Below are 22712 nucleotides of genomic sequence, written 5' to 3'. Positions count from 1 at the left end.
GATGGAATCAATGAATGGCTGCGTACTCTAGGCAGGATTTAGCCTGTATTGCCACCTAGTGGTTACTAGGATGCTCTTTTTACTTTCACAGTACTTAAAATAAGACAAACGTTTTACAATGTACAACTTGTAAAACTTACTATCGATATTATTTTTTGCTTAGGAAAAGTGATGATAATGATTTATTTGATTTGAATTGAGTCAGTTTTTCAAAAAGAAAAAGTTACAGTGCTATGATTCCAGCCTCCTAAATGTGGATATTTTCTGTTTTCTCTTTTCACCCTCATCTGACATCTGAGTAAACAAGTGATCAATGAATCAAGAAACCAAATGACAATTTTTATTTTATGTCTGATTCTTCAAGGTGAGAAGATCCAGGGCTTCAAGCGACTGAACCCTCTCGGTTTTCAGGATGATAAAATTCCTCCGAAATCACCCCGCCCGCGGCGAAACATCTGGCTCAGTCGCAGCCAATCGGACGTCTTCTCCTGCAAACCAGGAAGAAAAGTCAATGTCCAGGACCCATATTACAACCCACCGACCGCCAAGCGAGCATCTAAAGCCCGCAAGATCAACCCGTTCACGGCCAGGGAGGACCTATGTGGGGGCAAGATCAAGTTTTTCGATGTGCCCAGCAAGTCTGTTTTCTCACTGGTGTTTGACCTCCACTCACCTCCGGGGAGTGTCTTCAGTAACCAGCCGCCTGCTCATGGACCTGGAGGACCTCAGCAAGAGACATCTTACTACTGGCAGCAGCTGCCAGGGAGACAGTGTCACTCCTTACCAGTGTCACCCCAGCTGCCACGCTCCGAGATCTTCCACCTCGCCGCTGTCGGCAGCTCTGTTACCTGTAACTCCAGCCAGCTCTCCACCACGCTGCCAGGTGAGGTGTCTGAAGGGGGTGTTCTTGTCACATTTTTGATGTAAAAGTTTGTCCTGCTTAGTTTCTTGAAAATTGGTGAAACTCCACCCTACATCATCCTGTTCATCCTGTAAACCATCAGTCATGCATGTGTGAATTTTCAAGTTTATTATATTAGCTTCGGGTTTTCAGCCACTCTTACAAGCTCTTCTCTGCAGCAGTAGTTCATCTGAAGATTCTGAGTTTTGTCTGTTTTTTAGCACGACACATGTGCGGTTCCCTGCCAAAAAGAGGACCTGAAACCAACCTCATACTGACATCACAATGGGTTTTAATGTCTGTATCTGTAGAATATGTCACAGACATGAAGAGAATACACACAACAGGTTGAGGGCAGTGGTTTTTTTTTTCAAGCATCCAATGTTGCCAGCTCATTAGGGGCTGGGTGAACCCCCTATTCTTAAGCATTTCTTTAAATGTATGCATTTGTATGTGTATTTTATTGGTTTTATTTCCTTTGTGAAGTACTATGTTATATCAACCGTGATGTGTGAATTTAGACTTTGTTATATACTTTGGCAAAGGTTAGGTCAATATCCATAATACCAAACTAGATAATAATGGTTATTCAATGTTTTCTATTTCCTTTTTTCTTCCTCTACTCTTAACCCTTCATCCTCTCTGCCTGTTTCTCATCTCACCCTTCACTTTCCCTCTCTCTTTTTCTTTCACTTCATCTCTTGCCGTCTTTTGTTTTCTCTCTGTAGCTAACTCCAGGTCAGACGCAGGCTTGACGGGAAGTGACGTCCGACAGAAGGCACTGCTGAGCGGCTGGGCAAAGAAATATGTCGTGGTTGAGATCCCACCTTACTGCAGGCAGAGAGGAGGGGACGGCGATGGAGAGGTAGACGGGAAGAACGAGGGTGACGAGGAGGTGTATGAGGAGGAATTTGGGGAGAGCTGGTCTCCGATGGTCCCCAGCAGTGAGAGAGACAGTGGAGAGGCGATGGACTGCTCCAGCAGCCTGGAGGAAGAGGAGGAACCACAGAGAGGGACAAACACCTGCCACATGTAACACACACATTAATACACACACACAAACAAACATGGAGGAGATAGTGAATTTGGGTTGGAGAGGAAGAGTTTTACCCCTGGGTTGTTCTCACGGAGGGAGTGGTAATGGATTTTTTGGTTGACTGACGGACTGGACACATTTCAAAGACAAAGAACTTGATTTTTATCGTTCAAGTGAATGTATCACATGTTGATTAATAAATCAAGCACACCCAATTTTGAGAAATAACTCACCCAGGTGTGACAGAACAAGTCTTCATTTAGCACACAAACAAAGCTTTTATCAACACATTGAACGCTCGGCATAGAGATTATTTTTTTGAAAAGGTTGTTTATATTTAATATTGTGAGATGATGTAGATTTTTTTTCCTTAAGCGTTTCTTTTGGGGGGTCTTTGTCTGTGATGAGGAGTATTGAAGATCCCTCGTGTTGTGTATGTGAGTGTTTAAAAAACAGAGCTTGTGTTTTGATACTTTTCCCCGTGTACGTTGTTAGACAAATATTTTTACTAAATCAAAAAAAAAAATCTCATATTTTTCTGATTAACAAGACTGATGTTCAGATGAGAAAGTAAGAGATGATTTACTGTATGGTGCCTGAAACAGCACTCATTAGACAGGTGTTTTAACTCAATCCGTCCAGGCAACCTGAACTACACAACTCGCCTCCTCCAACTATTTCACAGGGAACCGTGCCTGCCAACAGTGAATTTAGAGAGGAGATAGGAGAACTTTATGGTTTTATCTAGTTCTTTACTTTCAATCTAAAAATCCACATATTCTTTTTGTCCTAAAAGGTACTGGTTATTTCACATCTTTTAGCCCTTTTGGTAAAACTACAACAGTGTCGTAGCCACTTAATGAAACTGCATCTATGTCTGTTTAGCTGATCTAACACAATTTACAGTCAAAGCAGATCATTTATAAGCACTGCAATGTGTATGTCGTGAAAAAGGACCTTGCAAGTTGTTGCTCAAAAGCCAGCGTTTAAATCTCAAATTTCAGAGTTAACATTTCTGTTAGTTTTTTAAATAGTCCCCTCTCACAGCTCTATTTAAAAAAGGGTGGCAATGAAATTGTCAAAAAATAGAGCCGATATCCTTTTTTTCCCCCATTTTGAGTTAATACTCTCTGAAACTATTTTAAAGCCAGACTATTTAACTCACAAATAAAGATGCATCCAGAAACAAAAAGAGCCCCTTTACTCACCTTGATACGCTCAGGGACTCAGCTGCTGCAGCCTCACTTGGTTTGTATGACAAAGAGCTTTTGGCGGCTGATGTCAGTGTTGCGTCCATGAATCACACCAGACTCAGGATGAACACATTTTCCGAAAAGGGAGGATGATTTTATTCCTAAACATTGAAGGACAACTGGCATTGTTTTTGTTGATGCTGTTGAGACGGCTATGTTTACGAGATCGTACAAACAGTTGCTCTTTTGCCTTGTACTCGAATCTTGCATTAAACTGAATAGCGGACCTTTGTGAAAATACAAAACAAGAAGAATACTGTACATGAAATACAGCATTGCTAAAAGTAAGTGGGCAGATCCACATAAATCCTCCCCAGGCCACACTGGCAGACCTGCAATCACTGTTAAATGCTCCACGTAATGTCTGTGTCATTTAGCAGCACCTCATTCATCATTTATCATTTGATACCTGTTACAGAGCCAACCGGAACTCTCGGGAATGCTTTCATTCAAGCATGTCAACTCATAAAATTCATTAAATTCAGTGAGCCATCGTGCTGTCATTACCACTTATGACCCACAGTGGCAGCTGTTTTGCAAAAGTTACATATTCTTGCTTTAATGTCAAAACTAAAATGTATGAAAAGCTAAAAGATAATTCACTGTGTCAGAAATCTGCAAATACGTCCTGAAACAGTGTTCTAAACTGTTTGTTTTTTTTTCCCCCCCCAAATCTTGCTGTTTGTTGAGGTGAGTCTTTCCCGGTATGACTGTCGCATGTATAAGAGGACGTCAACATTTTAAAATGAGTGTAAAATGATAGTGAATTTCTTTAAGCAGTAATTTAATTAAAATTTCACACAAACGCCACAAGATTTAATTCCATCTCAACCCGAGCATCTCAAATGAGTTTTACTCAAAAAGGAGCACATGGCAAAGCTGGTTGAATGAATCATCTTTTGATTTGAGGGAAACGGAACAACCTGGTCTTTCAGTTGTTTTTTTTTTTTTTTTGTTTTTTTACATTCAGATGTAACTTGATGTTGACTTTTCAGCTTTGTTGTGAGGAAAATATCTGAACACAGACAGATATCTGAGCCCAGCATAAAACACCGAAACATCTGGAAATGTTTGTTCTTTCAATACATTTACTTTGGAGTAAATTATTCTTGACTTCTCCTTCAAAAGTTGGTACAACCTAAGTTCAAATGGCAAAATAACACTTTAAAATTCAGTGTTTATATTTTCTCTTTTATTTGGGGCACATTTCCTGTGAACTGAGACTTCCTTCTAATGTGAAGCTGAGTGACTCACGGCAGGATTCTCAGACACGCTGCCTCGTGTGGTAGCCGCTAACGTGGTTTCACTTTGTCTCATGAAATTGTTCTCCTGACATTTTCTACTTTCATTAAAACACGTCACAGATTATGGGTGAGATGAGAGAGGATGTCACCGGTTGGAGTGAAGGCTCTCCTTGTTCGGAAAGTTTGTTTGACATCGAAGCTGCTTTCAGTGTTGGTCTGAATGTTTTCCGTGTACAAACTAAACGACTGTCGAAAATTTAGATTTCTATTGTTGAACAGTGTTTGTCTCTGCTCCAGCACTTCCTCGCGATGCTCTTGTTACAGTCTGATGATGATCACTTCAATAGGAACTAAAATGCACTTGTACAGTGAAATAAACAGTGATCCCCGCTGAACTACTTATCACTACTTTTCTATGCAACCAGTGTAACTTTGATGACAGTGTTTTACAGACTAAAGGATTTGATATTTATGAGAAAGCATTTTTTAATGTCTTACATTTGTATATTTGTGTACAAAGTTTGTGTTTCCTGACCTGATGAATACAGATTGAGATGTTTTTGCTGATCGATTAACAAAGCTTCTCTGAGTCTTCCTTGTGTTTGTCTCTCATTCTCAGACAGGCTTTTTAAAATTCACACTTGTTTTTAAAAACCTTTGATCGTGTGGACATCATAGGGACAGTCAGGGTTCTCTCATGTCTCAAAAGCTGCGTTACATCTACAATATTTCTTCAACCTGGACCTAGAGATTCCAGCCGAACTGTTCGCATGGATGCCTAGTAAAATAATCAGATTAAAAAAGCATTTAATCAGAATATAAATTTGTTGACTTGCACAAAGTGGTTCTAAGTGTCTAATTGGTAAACACACAATGGCCAGTAAGGCACATCAATAAACTGACAGATTTTTGAAAGGGAATTTGGTTTGTTCTAATACGAGGGGACCATGATATGCCAAATGCCCTTTTAAGTAGTGTAATTTCCTGGCTTTTCAGTAAATGTACATACAGATCAACCATAATATTAAAACCACTGATGTAAATAACATTGATCATCACATAACAAATTGGTGTTCTGCCAGGAAACCTTGGGTGCTGACATTCATGTGAATGACACTTGACATGCACCACCCATGCAAACACTGCTGTGGACCATTTTCCAAGTATACACATAAAAGTAATGGATTACTGGAATATTATGTGTAATACTTGAAAAACTGCATTAACTTCGGCGAAAAATGTTCCTGGCGACAACCGGCTGACCGATTGTAAAAGCTGATAATTTATTGTTGCAATACTTCTTCTTTATGCAGAAATTATGAATGATGTGAGGTGAATTACACAAGTGTTGTGATTTTATACAGTACAGTTGCCAAGTTTCTTCCTCGAAACTCCTTCGTGTCGCCCCCATGTGGAGGGTAACATGCGCAGAAATAGCATATCGCTTGTAACCAGAGAGAAACCATAATTAAATGTTGACAGGGTTATTAATTTCTGAAATTTTCCTTTTGATTGTTAGTGTATCACAGGAGGAATCTAACATAATGGCATGTGCGTCATTGAAGGTTACAGCAACACAACAACAATATCAAGTGATAATATGACTGTTTGTTTTCATAAATCTTCAGGTTCATATGAGTACTTGTTTTGTACTGTAACAGTCAAATAAACCTTTTCAGCACAGGATGATGCACATTTAAAGGACTATTATGTATAATATAATATAACACAATATCCTATATATACTTGTTGAGGGATAACAACGTAAAGAGTTGGTCACTCAGTGTGATGGTTCACAAGTCCACTATCTGTTTTTCATACTTTCTGGAAAATGATGGAAATTTAATGGCTGCCAAGGAAAAATACAAGAAGAAATAGCAATAATTTGACGTATATATGATTAGTAGTTACACTGTCAACCACACCGGTATGGCTCTTATAGCTTGATCATGGTATAACAACCTTGAACAAGTCAATATATCAATATTATATTAAATCTTGTAAAATAAAACTGTCTTAAACACAAAAACAAACAATAGAAAATGAAAACATTTTCTCAATATAATGTATCTCCTTCCTCAAGTCAAATTTCCTTTTATGAACTCAGAGGGAATGTTTCTTGTATAACGTAAAATAAAGCTCTGTAAAGTCAGTGTGCTGTCTTCTGATGGGACTTGAGGCTCGAGCGCTGGGTGAAGCACTTCCCGCACAGCGAGCACTCGTAGGGCTTCTCCCCGCTGTGGACCACCGCGTGTCTGATGAGGTTGCACTGTTTGGTGAAGCTCCTGCCGCACTGCTGGCAGCTGAACGGTTTCTCCCCCGTGTGGCTCCTCAGGTGCTCCTTGAGCTGACTGAACCTCATGAAGCTCTTGTCGCAGTACGTGCAGCTGAACCTCTTCTCGCCGAGGCCGGACCTCCAGGGCGTCCTCATCCTTCTCGCCAGGCTGAAGCTGCTGCGGCAGACAGAAGAGGCCGCTGTGTTTGGTGGATCCTCGTGTGGGTTCCTCACATGAGCCGGAGAGTCTCGGTACTGATGCTGTGATTGCTGAGGAATCAGGCACTGATCCGTGGTGTTGATCTGAGATAAAGCGTTGAGCGCTTCATCTGGTTGCGGTCTCTTACATCCAAAAGTTCTGGCTCGCCTTTTTGCTCGCGCTGCGCTCACTGCGACTGAATGCGATCCGCTCTGAGACGGGAACGCAGAGGGAACTGCCTCAAACGCTTGCTCAGCGTACGAGAAGTTTGCATCAGTGGTTTCTCTGCACAGATCGGACGTCCACAGCTGTCCGTCACCTTCCTCTACCACGAACCTCTGGGCTGAATCAAGAGGAGCTGCGTTCTCATCTGGCTCTTCCTCTCTCTCATGTTTCACTACGAGCTCTTCCACGATTTGGTTTCTGTTGTACCCGTCTGTTGGGGAAATTAAAGATCCAGGGTTGGTCGGGTTCTCAGCTGAGTGGTGACACTCTACAAAGCTGTTGGTCTGGGCAGGCTGTGAGGCTTCGAAACACTGCTGCTGCTCGGCCTCAGGGACTAAAGAAAGCACAGGAGGCACACATCATTCTCCAGCTCTAAATCTATCAGATCACAGGTTACTACTAAGAGCAACAAACTCATCAGCCATTAAAACAGCACAGCGATGTGTATTTGTAGCTGTAGTCCTTAAATATTAAAGTGACAGTTCAGGTATTTTGATGTGTGGTCAATTGAGGTTCTTGTCCATAGTCACTGTGGAAGCGTGCTTACCTGAGTCATGTAGCAGTGGATGAGAGACTATGGAGTTTGTTCTATCATGAGCCAGTGTGTCTTGTATAAGATAAAAGTGAAGGTTAACAAGCTGGAGGAACACAGTGTGACCTTTGTTGTCTGGGAGGCAGCCCCTTATCTACAGCTTTACCTCCCGGGTGAGCAGACCATGTAGACAAATCTATGACTATGACCCTACGAGACTAAACATATGGAAATTCCTTAACGGTCTGCATTTCCTGTGACATATTCTGCAACTGTACACATGCTGTTACACACCTGCTGCTGATCATGTGATGAGCGGAGGATGTTTGCGTGTGTGTCTCAAACTAAGTGTGATGTGTGTGTTTGAACTCACTCAGTTTGTCCTCGGGGTCGTTCGTCCACACGTCGTCCTCTGCTCGCTCCTCTTTGATCAGTGTGTGTTCAGCTTCATCAGCACACTGCAACACAAGACTCAGCATTAACACTCACACACCGTGGAGTCAAATAAATACACGCAAGTTGTTCAAGTAAAGGGAACACCTGTCTACGCTGAGGTTACATTTATCACACAATTATCTGTGCCCATGACTGTGCCAGACATGTTTTCTAGTTACTGGTTTCATCTATTTGCTCTCATTCTGGTTTGACAATAATTTCTTTCTTGTTGTTACCATGGTTACTATATCTGTTTCATTTAGCCCGTCAATATGCGTGCCAAAGACATCTACCTAAGCATGCTAACCAGTTAGCCCCAGACATTCCTTTTTCACAATACCACCCTGAGCTCCCAGTCCAGACTGCTAGCAGCACAGCTAACTGAGCTAACTGGCTAACAGCAGCTACAGTTAGCAGCATGAAGCGCTCACTCTGGTGATAAGCTGCCCCCTATTTGTTTGGAGTATGAATTTGAAAGGTGGCCAGTTCTTACATTTGGCACCTTTAAGTTATTTACCATTACAAAATGAAAAACAACAGCCCTGGATCCAGCTTCTCAAATGAGAGGATTTGCCTTGTCTGTTTAAAATCATTTTTCATTGAATTTTTCAGGTTTTTACTTTTTGGTCATCAACAAATTGAAATTAAAGACATTTTTTCATGATCTTTTGGCAATTTGTGGATGAAATTTCAAAAATATGTATCAAAAAAGGCAGGTTAATAAAAGTAAAAAGACATTTTCCAGTATTGTTACCTGTTGAGGTTGATTTTGAGCCTCAGCATCCATCTGTCCGTCCCAGTCTGTGTTCTGTCTGTCTCTGTTCAACACTATTTTGACCAGAGGTGAGAACCTCTCTGCTGCTGGAGGATAAAACACTGAGGAAGAGGGGCAAAAACACACATTTCATCGGGTTTTTAAACGCACAAACTTAGAGACAGTAACATAGCATGACCCTACCCATGCCCCTCACTTTTCCTCCGGGCTCTCATCCTGCTCCTCCTCAGCTCTGCCTCCATCGCCTCACACTTCCTCTGCAGCAGGTCGATGTCTCGCCGGCTCTGGCTCACCTCCAGCCGGAGCACCGCGCAGCTGTCGTCCACCCGCCGGTTTATCTCCGCCACAGCTGCCTTGGCCAGGACCTCCATGACGGACAGCAGCTGGCTGTGGAAGCTGCAGTTCTCCATCTCTTCGACAGATTTCCGTCTCTTATCCAAACACAAATAAATACGCTCACCTGCCTGTGCGTGCCGCGTGACACCAACTTTGAGGGTGAATGAATAAATATCTGCTCAGAATACTGTTGTGAAGTAAGAGGCTGTGAATTTCTTTCGCGGATGTCAGTTGGAGGGGGTCGCTCGCTTTGATCACCCCGGGGTTCGAACGGGCGGTGTCACTCCCGCGCACTTCAAAATGGCAATCCTTTGTTTTGATTTTATGTACATCTTCTGCCATACCAATTAAACACAGTGGAGCGTTTTTATGTTTTCTTTTAACGACAGTAAGGCTGCCTGTCCAGCCTTATTCCCGCCACTAAGGGACGTACTGGAATACGAAACGAAGTTAACGCAACAGCGTCACTCATAGCGACAGGTGAATTACCGTAAATACTCGACTACATCTGCCTCTTTGACCCCAGCGAGGGAAGTCGACACTCTACTCGGTGAATCCATGGTGACATGTTGGAAAATATAACATATTTCTGATAAACCGAATAATTTTTGTTTATTGTAGTTATACGTAAAATAAAAATTGGCCTTACATTTATTTGTTTTTTGTTGTTGTTGAGAAAAGCCTTGTGCTTGACAACAGACATTTAGAGCAAGTAGTTAATGAATTGCAACTGATAATTAATTATCTAGTAAAGTATATATCAGTTATAAGACATTAATTAGGTATAATTGCCAGGTTTGAAAGAAGACACTAATGTTGCCCTTAACCTCAGGAGTCTTAATACCAAAATCTTTTTTTTTTTTTTTTTTTTAATTTGTTGCATAAAAGGAATCTTTGTCCACAGACTTGATGGCATATGAGGAAGGTTAAATCCATGAGCATGTATTGATGGTTTGCAAATGCTTACATCTACATTAGAAAGTATGAAAGGAAAGGGAACATTTTTAAAGCCTTTTGTGATATAAGGCCCAGGCCAGAGGTGTCACAAACAATACAGAGCCACATTATAAAAGATTATCACATAATGCCACAATATTTTTATGTCAGAATCTGTCATCATTTCCATTACGTGCTACATCCGACTTCTGTTACACTAGATCTATCTTCCTGGTTTACTTTGAAGCCTTATAAAACATACGATAATTTTATGGAGTAAATGTCAAGTACAAACTACAAACTGCATCTTTAAATTGATGTTATTGTCTTGTCATGTCCTTGACACTTGTATTTTGACCTTTTCTTGCCAGGTTCATCTTGCATGGAAAAAGATCTTAATCTCAGTCTAACTTCCTAGTTAAATAAAGGTCAAATAAAAGGGGACCTTTCAATCATTTGTACCATACAGCTTTCATATTAAGAATCCAATAATATATTGTAATAATAGAACACTGCTGGGATCATTATGCTTCATACATATGCTACAAGAGTAATTTGACTATTGATACTTAAAGTATATTTTGTTGTCTTTACATGAGTAATACTTTTAGTTTACAACTTACAAAGGGTAGGACTGTATTAACATGTGGTATTGTGGCACTTTGATGTAATTTGTAACATTCTAGTAGTTCATTGTGGAGTGGAGTACTTTAGGTTAATCCAATGTGAATTCTTTGCAGTAATTTGTACTAAATTGGCATTTTGTGGTACTTTCAGATATGCTGATTGCTAATTGATTTGTGGTTGCTTGCAGTAAATCTGAGTTGCCCTTTCTTCTTGTTGGTAAATCAGTGGTGATCAGCTGTTGTGGTGTGATTTCTGGGTCTTCATGATCATTTCTAGTAATTTAATGGTCAGTGATCTAATGTAACTGTAACGTTACATTGTAATGTAACTAGCCTCTCCTCCCCCATGTAATGTAAAGTAAATCTGAGGTACTTTTATTTACATTTTCAGCTACTTTATACTTGCACTGCACTAGATTTCGTATGCAGACGTTGCACTTTTCTTCTCCACTACATTTATTTGATAACTTTAGCTGCTGGTAACTTTGCAGATTACCTACTGCATCAAAGCCAAAGTAGTGTATGGATTAAAAGAAAAAACACAGATTCTGATGATTAGGAAAATGCTGAATATCAAAATTGATAACCAGAGAAGCCGTAAATATATGTACAATTCAATTTTACTTGTACGTTTGATGCTTAACTACAATTAATATGAGATACTTAAGGACTTTTACTTGAGTACTGCTTACGTGGGTGAATTTCAGATCTTTACTTTTACTCCAGTATGATTTTTTGGTACTTTTTACAACACTGCTTATGTTATTGTTTGGTTATGTTTTGTAGTAGTTTGTAGCATTTTGTGGCAGTAACTTGTGACATACTATGGAGGTTTTGGTTGTATTTTGTGAGCATCTCTGCAGTACTCACTGATGTTCTGTGCCCTTTATCACGGCTGGTTTGTAGCACTGATGTACAACTGACACAGTCAAATGAAATGGGTTGAAATTAGTTGAATTTGCCCTTTATGCACATTGACTGCCCATTTCTTTCTGTCAGGGTGAGGAGCACACATGGAGGTCGCTCTATGCAGTGACAAACACAGCACGTAAAGGGAAATAGATGCACTGTACAGATACACTGAACTGATTTCCCTACTCAGTCAGCAGAGGCGGAGAAACCGTGGGCCACATACAGAGAGAACGCACAAGAGAAGGAGAGACACTCAGGAAGTTAACAGGGGAAGTTTAGTGGTTTCTTGCGTCATCGTTTTATGCTGCTACTTGTGTGCCGATGCAGAGTGAAGGTAGGAACGCTCGCTTTTTAACTTGTTTGTTTCCTCACCTTTCTTCTCCGAAACCGCTCTCTAAAAGTGGACAGAGAGGGACGGGTGGTGGACCAGAGGAGAGCAGTGGCAGGTGTCAGGGAGATGGAGGAGGTGGGGAGTGAGTTTGAACGTCTGTGTGAGTCTGTATGTTCTGATCATGACTTCCGCCGCAGTGAAAAGGGGCCGCAATGGCCGTGACATGCGTTCGGTGAGGATCTGAGCCGGTCTGTACTGAACACGGCCCTCAGGCTGGAGCCGGGTCCGGAGGTTTCTCTGGGTCCATCATGCGCAGAGCAATATTCTGGTGTGATTTGAGTGAAACATTCAGAGTCTCACTTCATTGAATTGGAGAAGTACAGAGGCAAGGGTGTGGCCTTCCATTCGAAAAAAAAAAAAGATTGACTACATCAGGGGGAAGTGGAGAGCCACATATGCACACTGAGGATTCAATGCAGTTTGTTGTTTGATTTTAGGAGAGATTGTTGTCTGTATAGTGAAGCTGGAGTTCAAAAACCTTTTGACATTTCTGCTTTTGCAGGGTGGAAGATCAACCAAACTATGTCCTAACACTCCATGACAACTCTAATGCAACATAGCTCACAGAGGAAACAACCTGCACCCAACAACATGCACTGAAGCAAAGGAAACAGAAGCAACAGCAGCAGCACGGTTAAGTCTCTGAAATGTGCAGCGCCTCTACAGACTCACATTAACAGAGTTGGTCAACACATCCAGCAGCAGCAAGGACAATCAGTCAGTCAGTCTGACCGGCACCAACAGAGCAGCTCGGGCCCGTCTGAATGTGAGGTGAAAACTGCTGACAGGAAGAGATGAGGAGAGTTCGGAGAAAAGGGGGGAACAAAGAGAAGGTGTTTGGATGTGATCTGCTGGAGCACCTGAACGCCTCATCGCAAGAGAGTGAGTGAACAGACTTATTTCTCTCACCGTTGTCGTCATGGCAGTACAGATTAATACCAACATGTGTGTCACATTGCCAGAGACAATCAGAGACGTCTGAACAACCGTACAATGTTTATTTAACAAAATGTGTGCAGACACGGGTAGATGTCCTCATTAATCTGGTAAAACAGAAGTGTGTTTTTGTGAGTATATTTTAATACCACAAAGATCTCCTTTATTTCACCTCGTGTGCTTCTTATATTCTGCGTTGACATGACGTTTCAACCACAGCTGTTTTTCCTCATGAGTACTTCGTAGAAACAGATGATGACATATATGCGTCAACCAAACATATGAAGGCTAATTGAATGCCATATATGAAACATAACAACAAAATACATCAAATAATAATGTAGATATTCAGCATTAACAAACTGAACGGAACATTTTGCATGTTGTTCCCGTGTTATTGCTCATTCATGAATCTGAGACTGCCACTGCTCCCCTCAGTTCCTCTGGTCCTGCGCAGCTGCAGTGAGTTTGTGGAGACGCACGGAATCGTGGATGGAATCTACCGGTTGTCAGGAGTGTCGTCCAACATACAGAAACTCAGGTTGGTTCACGAGTGTGTTTGTGCAACTCTTTTGAACCTATATCTGTAAAAGCACTGTGTGCTCCATGAGGCCTGTGCGTTGTGTTGATGTACGTCCAGGGGCGAGTTTGAGAACGACGCGACACCAGACCTGAACAAAGATGTGTACCTGCAGGACATCCACTGCGTCAGCTCTCTGTGTAAAGCTTATTTCAGAGAGCTGCCCAACCCTCTGCTCACATACCAGCTGTATGACAAGTTTGCTGTGAGTAGCTCAGACACACAAACATTTCACACAATTTAGCCCCTTCTTGCTTGACCACAGGGGTTTAGAGTTTCTTCCTAGCAAAGAAAGTATAAATCTGGATCTACCAATGATTAAAGACAAGTATGGCTCTCTAAATGCAATGAAAGAAATAGATTACAGTACATGTGCAGCATTTCCTGGATGGAAGAAGTACCAAGATCTTTAAATTAAGTAAAGACAGAAATACCATAGTCTGAAAATACTTTATAAGTTAAAGTCCTGAATCAAAAATGTTACGTAATCAAATTTACACGTCTTTTCAGCAAATTCTGACACACACTACTACTGCTGCTTCAGATCATACAAGTCTGTTGTATGTTTTAATATAAAGCTAACCAGGAACCACAAGTGTCAAGTCATCTTCTGAAATGTACCAGAGTAGGAATACAGAGTAGCATGAAATGGAAATACTCAAGTTAAATACAAGTTTGTCAAAAGTGCACAAACGAAATTCTTTAGGTAGTTACATGACCCCATTGCATATTTCCATAGTGACACTGAAACAAAATCATTTACTGATACAAACATCAGTCATCAGTTGTGTCAAAATATTGATTGACGTGTGTGTTTCAGGAGGCTGTGGCCATCCAGCTGGAGGAGGAGAGGCTGGTAAAGATCAGAGATGTGTTGAAAGAACTGCCAAGACCACATTACAGGTGCACACCTCTGCTGCTCTGAGGGCCTCTTACACTGATCTCATACAGTTTTCCCAACTAAGCCTGAATAAAAGCTTGCCTTTAATGCTTGCAGAAACGAGAACTGGCAGCCATTGGGTACCCTCACAGTTTTGTTACACTATTTTTACTCCAGGATTAGTTTTGCCGATCCATTTCATTTAGGGTAAAGAGGACAGAGTTGAGGGTTTGTCAACTTAATATGTGGATTTTAGATGTTTGTCGCCAGGTACTCAGGTAGGGAAAGGTTGGTTGGTAAATATTCCGTCAGTTTGGGTAGCACAGTTAAAAAAATACATAGTAGATATCCAAAATTGTCCTGAGAAGACCAGTATGATATCATTTTTGGTTGCTAAAGTAATTAATGTGACTTATCCACTGTTTTTGAATGCTTTTTCTTTGGTTTTCACACATCGACCCGTGCTCTATTTGAAATCTTTTTAACTCTTCACTTCCTCTCTGTCAGGACTCTGGAGTTTCTGATGCGCCATCTCGTCAGGATGGCCTCGTATTCCTCAGAGACCAACATGCATGCCAGGAACTTGGCCATCGTCTGGGCCCCCAATCTGCTCAGGTTAGCTAATATCAGTCACATACATCAACATGCGTCGTCCAACTCTTGACTCTATTTTCACCAGCATTTATTCCTTCATGCACTCATCCATTCATTTATTCATCAATCAATCTGTATGTTAAGGTCAAAGGACATCGAGGCGTCTGGTTTCAACGGAACAGCAGCCTTCATGGAGGTCAGGGTTCAGTCCATCGTGGTGGAGTTCATCCTCACACACGTCCCTCAGCTGTTTCCTGAACACGGTAACACAATGATGATGATTGTTCTAGTTTGCAAACTTCATTCAAATTCAGAAGCCACACCGTATCACTGATTGACTCCATTCTATTCAGGTGTATCAGCTGAGAGAAGGAAGTCCCTGCCCTCCCCGTGTGCAGAGTCCAATCAGGAGGAAGGATTTTTCAAACCCTCTTCTACTCTGCCTGTCCCAAACTTTGGTAACATTAGTCCAGGAGACGGTCCTCTACCTATAAGACCCTACCACGCTATCATCGAAGGCACAGACAAGTGAGTGGACGCATTCATTTATCTGACAGGAAGTTTTTTTTCATACAGAGGTCATAATTATCAGCTGGCACATCCTCTGGAAGCCTGAATGAAGCAGGCATTCTGAGAACCTTATCTCGTGATTTAAGCGTACATTTATCTGCGGTGAGACAGAGTATAATTACAGTGTTTGCTGCCATGATGACATTAAATCAAATAGCTGAATCGTAGGAAACTGATAACTGAATCGCCGTCTTGTTCAGGAGGAAAGGATCTCTCAAAGGCAGGAAGTGGATGTCCATCTTTAACATCGGAGGAAGATTCCCCGACCCACGACGGAGACACAAACACTCAGCCAAAGGTACAAAACCTCATTATGGTTGTTAGTGCAAACATGATATAACATTTAAAATTGATTGCAGTGTTTCCCTCTGTGTCTGTTGTTTTCCTACATTCTACAGTAATAGATTTAAACAGTAAAACCCTCTGATTCAAGTTCATGCACGTGTATTTTGGAAGAAAACTGTTTCTGTATGTGTGTTTCTGTATCAGTTTGATTTGTAACCAGATTGTTTGGTGAAAATTATGACAATTTGGCTTTTTACAAAAAAAACCCTGTATGACAGAGGGGTTTGTTTGTACTTTAATGTTTAAAAATCACTTATTTTTTCTGTCGATTTTGTCTTAACTTATTGGTCCTTTGTTTCAGAGAAAGACCGGCCAGTTTTGAGACCAGCCAGAAGCATGGACTCCCTCAGCACTCCATCCTTTCCAAACGAAGGTGCTGCTTGTCACGCATTTTCAATCAGATTTTCTCAGAACGATATATAATAACTGTAAATATTTCAAGAAAAGAAGAGATTATTGCTATTGCTATGACTCAGTAATCTCTTTGGACTGTTTGTTTCTTCTCCCATGTGAATATGTTAGTCTCTTGAATGTGTGAATGCAGCATTGGGTCTTACTGGGTCCTGTTTTATTCCAGGCACCAGACGATGTGCCCAGCGCCCTCCTTCCACCCATAACTCCACGCCGTCTCCACTCGCCACCTCGTCCCCTCAGCCTGGCGCTGACATCTCGGTATCCTCCGGTGCGATCGGTGGCAGTGAATACGCTGTGACCTACCGCAGGGGAACAGGGTTAGTGAGCGGGGGCGCTGGAACCCAGGGCACCTACACCGCCCTCGACCCCGAAGGTTTAGGACTCACAGGCAGTGAGACTCTCCAGTCCAGATCTCCAGGACTCTCCACTAAAGTTGGCCGGAGAGCAGCCATGCACATCACAGGACCCACCATGGTCACTGTGCCCCTGCACATCACCTCCAACCTGGCATTAGGGCTGCTGCAAGGGGGCGGTAGTGACAGGGTCATCCATCGCAGCAGGGATAAGGATGGAGGGGACAGGGTGGAAGGTAAGGAGGGAGGAGAGAAGGTGGAGAGGAGCGAAAGCAGAGGGAAGGAGGGGAAGGTGGAGGAAGAGGAGAAGAATCCCAGCGGGAAAGTGATGGAGAGGGATACGGAGGGGAGCGCAGTGGCAGGTGGTGGTGAGGAGAAGGAAGGTGAAGAAAAGAAGGAGGAGGAAGAGGAGGAGGAAGTCAGAGAGGAATGCAGGTGGAAGCCAGAGCTGGCGGGAAGTGGACGTGCGTCCAGAGAGCAACGAGTCAAAAGCTCCAACACTGAGGAAAATAATGATGAAGACGCTGTCGATGATGACAAGGACATTGATGAATACATGGGTAAATACACCTGTTTCATAACCATTATATAAACACGGGAGCTTTAACCAATGATTCTTTTCAATATCAAGTATTTTATTAATAATCATTTATTATATCTGGGTCAAGGGTCAATCTGAGGGCTAATTAAAGATAATTAAAGAGATAATTAAAGGGATAAAAGATAAAATGCACTCTTACATATACAAGTGTGTATTTTCCCACTTACGGGATGCATATTAAACATAAAAAGGAAGTACTGTTTCACAGCTAAAGACTAACTCTAAGAGGGGCCACATGTAGACTTTGCTTCATTTTAAGGGGTCACAAGCCAAAAAGGTTTGGAATGAATAATTTACTCTATGAAGTTTACAAATAATTAACACAGAAAAGGAAATCCTCGTGTTTAAGTTGCTGCAACCAGTGGAAGTTTTGAATATTTGTTCAATGACATAAATCTGTGGTTCCCTGAGGAGAATCTTTTCAGCATCTTTGCTGTTTTTCCTCTCAACATGTTCACATTTGTGTCCATTTGTAATATCGCACCTGACAAAAAGATTGCGATATGTTGTATGTATCTTGATATTTTAAAATCGCCTCACAAACACTTCATCATTTTTAGGACTGGGCAACAAAATCAAATGTTACAACCGTTTCTGAAAAAAATACCTCAATATTGATAGTAAAACAATATTGTGTGGACGACTACCGAAACTTTAACAAAATATTGCCTTTTTTACAGATATGAAAGGGATGGCGCCAGCAGATTCGAAGCCAGAGGCGACAGAGCCTGTCGATGACCGTGTGTTCGATGCTTCAGACATTCTCAACTCCACTGGGGTGGAGGTGGACGACCTGGGGCTGTCCGGCTACGTTCAAGATAACTTTGAATTCCTCGACCAGATGGACTGCAGCGCTATGGACCACATGGACTGCAGTGTCTCCTATCAGGTGTGTGTTGTGTTGTCTGTGCGGGTGAAGTTTGAACAGCTTTTGTAGATGGAGAGCATTTGTTAACGCATTTTATTTTGGGAACAACCTTACAACTCTTTCTCCTTACCCGTCAGGTGAACGAGTTCTCCGTCGAACCTCCTGGTCACTCGGACGATGAGTATGAAGTCATGGTGCAAGCTCAGCCTTCCTGTCATCCTGCAGAGGTCCACACACACCTGCGGCCCGAACCTGAGTTAAAACCACACCGGCCGCTCAGCCTCGACATAAACAGCCGACACACTAAATCCCTCAGCTTGCCTTACATGACCTCGCCTGTGCACGGACCGGAGGAGTCTTGCTCTGAAGAGGACCTGGCGGGGGACGACATTGATGACAACGATTACAGCAGTGACGAAGACGAGTGCATGTTTGTTAAAAGCCTCCCTCCTGATTTCTTTTTAAGCAATTTGCCCGAGTTTGAAGCAGACTCTGATGAACAAGTAGGTTACGCGCTTGATGGAATCCCTGCACATCAAGTACAGACCTCTGAGGATAGGGAGTGCAACTCAATGAACCTCGAATTCACTGCTTGCAAAGTAACAGTGGCTGGAGATGAGGAGCGGGTAGAAGTGAAAGACGAAAAAGACGAAGACGGACTGGAAGAGAAGGAGATCGCAAAGAGTGAAGCGGAAGATACAGTGCCTCTCCAGAGAGGAGACGAACTGGAAAACAAGAGGCAAAGGTGAAAATGACTTCTGTTTGACATTTTAACATGGAAAACGATATGTATAACAATCTGATTATGAACTCAGCTGTTAACATTAACTCAGCTATCATGCAAGTGCATTTCTAGCAGTTTATGTAAACTGCTGGACACATATTTTGAAAAGCCACATTTAAAACATCTCTGTGATCGGCTATGGTTTGTCTCACCTGCCCGCTCACAAGTGGTGCAGAAAGTTTTGTGTATTCCATCCACCATTTCCTGCCCCGGTGGTGCATTTTCAACACTTTGCCCAGGCGACTTGAGTAAGTTGCCTGGGCAAAGTGTTGAAAATGTAAGAATATTCTAACTTTAATGTGAGTCCAAAGAGCGTGACAAAACATTTGACATATATACTTTCCAGTTTGAAGTATCTTTTGTTATCTGGGCTTTTGTCATATTTTACATTTCCTGAGGAGCAGGAACTTGATAACTAATAAAACATGCCCAGGCAAAAAGCAAAAAGCAAACCCTGTCTCATCACCACGGTAGATTATTAAATAGGGCGCTGTGGAAGACAGAAGTTCCTGCAGCTTTCCCCTTATGAGAAAGAAAACATTAAGCCATTAGAATTCGAGTCAAATCAGTGAAGAATGTAGTTGAATGCTTATCTGATGACAAGGAAATAGACACAGTTCTTTCAAATAACAAAGTTGTTTCTCTACTATCACATAAATTAAATCTTTTATTATATAATCAAAACTGTTTTTGATATAAAAAATACATAATTTTTAAAAAATTCTTCAACCACTTGTTTCAAGCAACATAATGTGTTTCTTCAGTGTATTTTTTACTGTCTTAAATGTTTCTATCTGTCATCCGTCCGCAGCGAAGCGACAGAGGAAGGGCAAAGTGTTGTGGAAGAGGCTCGGTGTGACAAAGAAGAAGCTCTCACTTCGGATGAATCGACACACTGCTGCGCTGACGATCCCCTGCCGGGCAACGATGAATCAAGCGCTGTGACTGAAATGACGGTGGAGGAGGAAGAGGAAGTGGTTGATCATCCACCTTGTCATGCAGTTTCTTGTGTCACGCATGAGGAGCTCAAAGACGAAACAGAGCAGCCCAGCGCCTGTGTTAGAGAGGATGTGAACGAGAGAGACGGGGGTGAAGGAGAAGACAGGAATTTATACAAAGAGATAGAGGACATCTGCCAAGAAATGCATCTGGAGATGACAGGATATGATGAGAGCACGTGTGAACAAAGCACTGAGGAAGGCCGTGATGTGTTAGCAGACATAAAACGTGAAGAGAAGATGCAGGAAGGTGACGGAGAGCAGGGAATTTGTGGGACAAGCAGGGACATTTGGCGCGAATATGAGGAGGTTGTATGTGAAGTGATAGAGGACGAGGAAAGTGAGCAGGCTGAGAGGGAGGCTGCAAGAGAAAGTGTTGCCAGGGAGGGAGACACGATCGATGATGTAAACGTTGTAGAGGAAGAAGAGCAGACAGCAAAAGTTTCAATAGACGAAATGCTGGAAGTGGATGGCGGGGGGACAGAGGACATAGTCGAGGAATCAACAGAGGTGACTGAAGAACACATCGTAGAAACAGAGATGCAGCAAGAGTTGGAGGAAAAAGAGATAAACTTACCGACGATGAGTGAGGCAACTCAAGGGAAGTACGCCATCGATGACGAGGCACAGCATCACGATGGAGAAGAAGTGGTTTCAAAAGACAAACAGAACAAAGAGAGGAATGATGAGCAACGAAGAGCACTGCCAAGTGTAGATCCGCTCAGGCTTGATACTAACGAATCAAAAGAGGGCAGAAAGTGCGAGGAAAGTGACGGCAGCCTGGGAGGAGTCGGAAGGAAGCTGGTCGTCTCCAAGCACCCGAAGGTTTACCAAGTCAAAGCCGTGCCGGTGGTGCCTCCGAAGCCGCAGCACTGCAAAATCACTGCCCTGACCCTCCGACAGCAGCAGCAGCAGAGAGACAGGAGAGACGCCGACAGAGGGAGAGAGAACTCCACCGAGCAGGAGAAAGTTTTCGCAGCAGACCAGGGGAGCGACTTAGACGAGGGCAGGGCGAATAAGGAGAAGCCAACACTCAGGGAGAAGAGGAGGGACAGGGACGAGAGCGCCGCGAGGGAAGCGAGCAGAAACAGTCCCCTCAGCATGTGTTTCGATGAGGCTGTTGCTATAGCAACCATGAGGCGGGGGAAAGAGAAAGAGTGCGAGAAGGAGAAGGAGAGGCAGAGGGAGTGGGGGAATGAAGTGCAGTGAGGTTTTTTATTTGTCTGTGTATTGATTTAAACTGATTCGACTGTACAAACTATTTGTCTATTTGTAGCATAAAGGGTTTCGTTGTACTTTAAGGAAATAGTAAACGACAGCAGGGCAACAGTATTGTTTATGCAGTGCTGTTAAATATGTTTAGGTGCGCAAACATGATGTGCAGACAGGAAATAATAGTTTTTTTTACAGTATTTTTCAGAGGAGCTCTCTCTTGTCAGGCAGATAACTGGAGAGAGTTAACAGGAAAAGAGGGAAAACAGACGGGGGGGATAACATGCAACAAAGTTCCCAGGGAAAACTAGAAGCAGAGCTGATTCATGTTGAACAACGTCTGGGTTTAAGACGTTGTTCAGGAAGTTTTAAATAGCTGTAATTGCACGACTTGCTTTGAAGTTTTTAAAACTAAAGCCAAATATAGAGATGGGATTAAAGGCGAACTGCTGCTGGGACATTGTGAATATGAACAAGTTGACAACCCATCAGGATAAACTGATGTTTTCTATATAAACCCAGAACTTTCACAACTTCCAGGTCTGTAAAACAAAACACCCCCTCAGTTGAAAACTGTTCAGTCTTGAGCAAAATTAAATAGATAAGCCTGAAATTGAGCTCACTCTTGTTTGCACTAGTCTAATTATACAATACTTTGTAATTATATAAAGTATATGTATGTACACAGTCTACGTATTTTATTATGTGGATGGAAATGTTTTTCTGATAGCTGATGAAAGGAATGTATCATTTATGATAAATACAAAGTCTGCAAAAGTCTAACTTTTATTTGGATTATGTGAATAAAAAGATGAAGTTTCCAAGGCCCTGTCCTATTATTATTATTTTATTATTATTGACAACTCAACTTTGTTCTTGCCTTGTCATGTTTATTAACTGAAACTTTATTGCAACATTTATCATATATGGTATAGAACAGGGCTGCACAGTGGCTAGCACAGCTGCCTCACAGCTAGAAGATCCCCGGTTCGCGTCCCGGTTGGGAAGCCTGGGATCTTTCTGTGTGGAGTTTGTATGTTCTCCCTGTGCAAGCGTGGGTTTTCACCGGGTACTCCGGCTTCCTCCCACAGTCCAAAAACATACTGAGGTTAATTGATTATTCTAAATTGTCCGTAGGTGTGAATGAGAGTGTGCCTGGTTGTTCGTCTCTATGTGTAGCCCTGCGATAGACTGGCGACCTGTCCAGGGTGTCCCCTGCCTTCGCCCTAAGTCAGCTGGGATAGGCTCCAGCCCCCCCGCGACCCTGCAGAGGATTAAGCGGCGTACATATAATGTGTACAGATGATGGATGGATGGTATAGAACATCCATTGCTTTATTATTATGGTAACAAATAACTGATATTTAATATATTACACTGCTGATATTTAACTTACATTTTATATGCTGAATGTAGTGCTTTATTTCAGGTGAATAACACTGATGTATGTATCAGAATCAGAGGTAGTCAGACTGGTTCATTGCTTGCTTGTGCTTATGTT

At 42.2% G+C, this 22712-nt stretch overlaps 3 protein-coding genes across 3 annotated transcripts in view; 2 read left to right on the top strand and 1 right to left on the bottom strand.

Annotated features, from left to right (window-relative positions):
* The window catches only part of tesk2 (testis associated actin remodelling kinase 2), a 29538-nt gene extending 27369 nt beyond the window's left edge, over positions 1-2169 (top strand). Inside the window, exons 12-13 of the mRNA XM_037084637.1 lie at positions 365-883; positions 1630-2169. Of these exons, the coding sequence (XP_036940532.1) occupies positions 365-883; positions 1630-1937 (827 nt within the window). The 3' untranslated portion in view covers positions 1938-2169. The remainder of the gene's footprint in view (positions 1-364; positions 884-1629) is intronic.
* Positions 2170-5693: 3524 nt separating this feature from the next.
* si:ch211-155e24.3 (uncharacterized protein LOC100150696 homolog) lies at positions 5694-9640 on the bottom strand. Its single transcript, XM_037084641.1, has 4 exons — positions 9072-9640; positions 8855-8976; positions 8039-8123; positions 5694-7467 (listed from the first exon to the last, which is right to left on the bottom strand). Exons 1-4 carry the CDS (start codon positions 9283-9285, stop codon positions 6584-6586), a joined length of 1305 nt encoding a protein of 434 aa, XP_036940536.1. The 5' UTR covers positions 9286-9640; the 3' UTR covers positions 5694-6583.
* Positions 9641-11914: 2274 nt separating this feature from the next.
* On the top strand, positions 11915-22036 carry si:dkeyp-68b7.12 (rho GTPase-activating protein 30). Its single transcript, XM_037084636.1, is given in 15 exon segments — positions 11915-12019; positions 12579-12958; positions 13451-13553; positions 13653-13797; positions 14413-14495; positions 14980-15087; positions 15211-15329; positions 15420-15594; positions 15837-15934; positions 16283-16354; positions 16559-17308; positions 18030-18238; positions 18355-18962; positions 19813-21142; positions 21145-22036. Coding segments are annotated over 14 exon segments (3942 nt in total). The 5' UTR covers positions 11915-12019; positions 12579-12870; the 3' UTR covers positions 21199-22036.
* The last annotated feature ends 676 nt before the right edge of the window (positions 22037-22712 follow it).

Source organism: Acanthopagrus latus, chromosome 21 (genome assembly GCF_904848185.1).
Source record: "Acanthopagrus latus isolate v.2019 chromosome 21, fAcaLat1.1, whole genome shotgun sequence".
Taxonomy (NCBI): domain Eukaryota; kingdom Metazoa; phylum Chordata; class Actinopteri; order Spariformes; family Sparidae; genus Acanthopagrus; species Acanthopagrus latus.
This window is presented reverse-complemented; position numbering and strand designations above follow the sequence as displayed.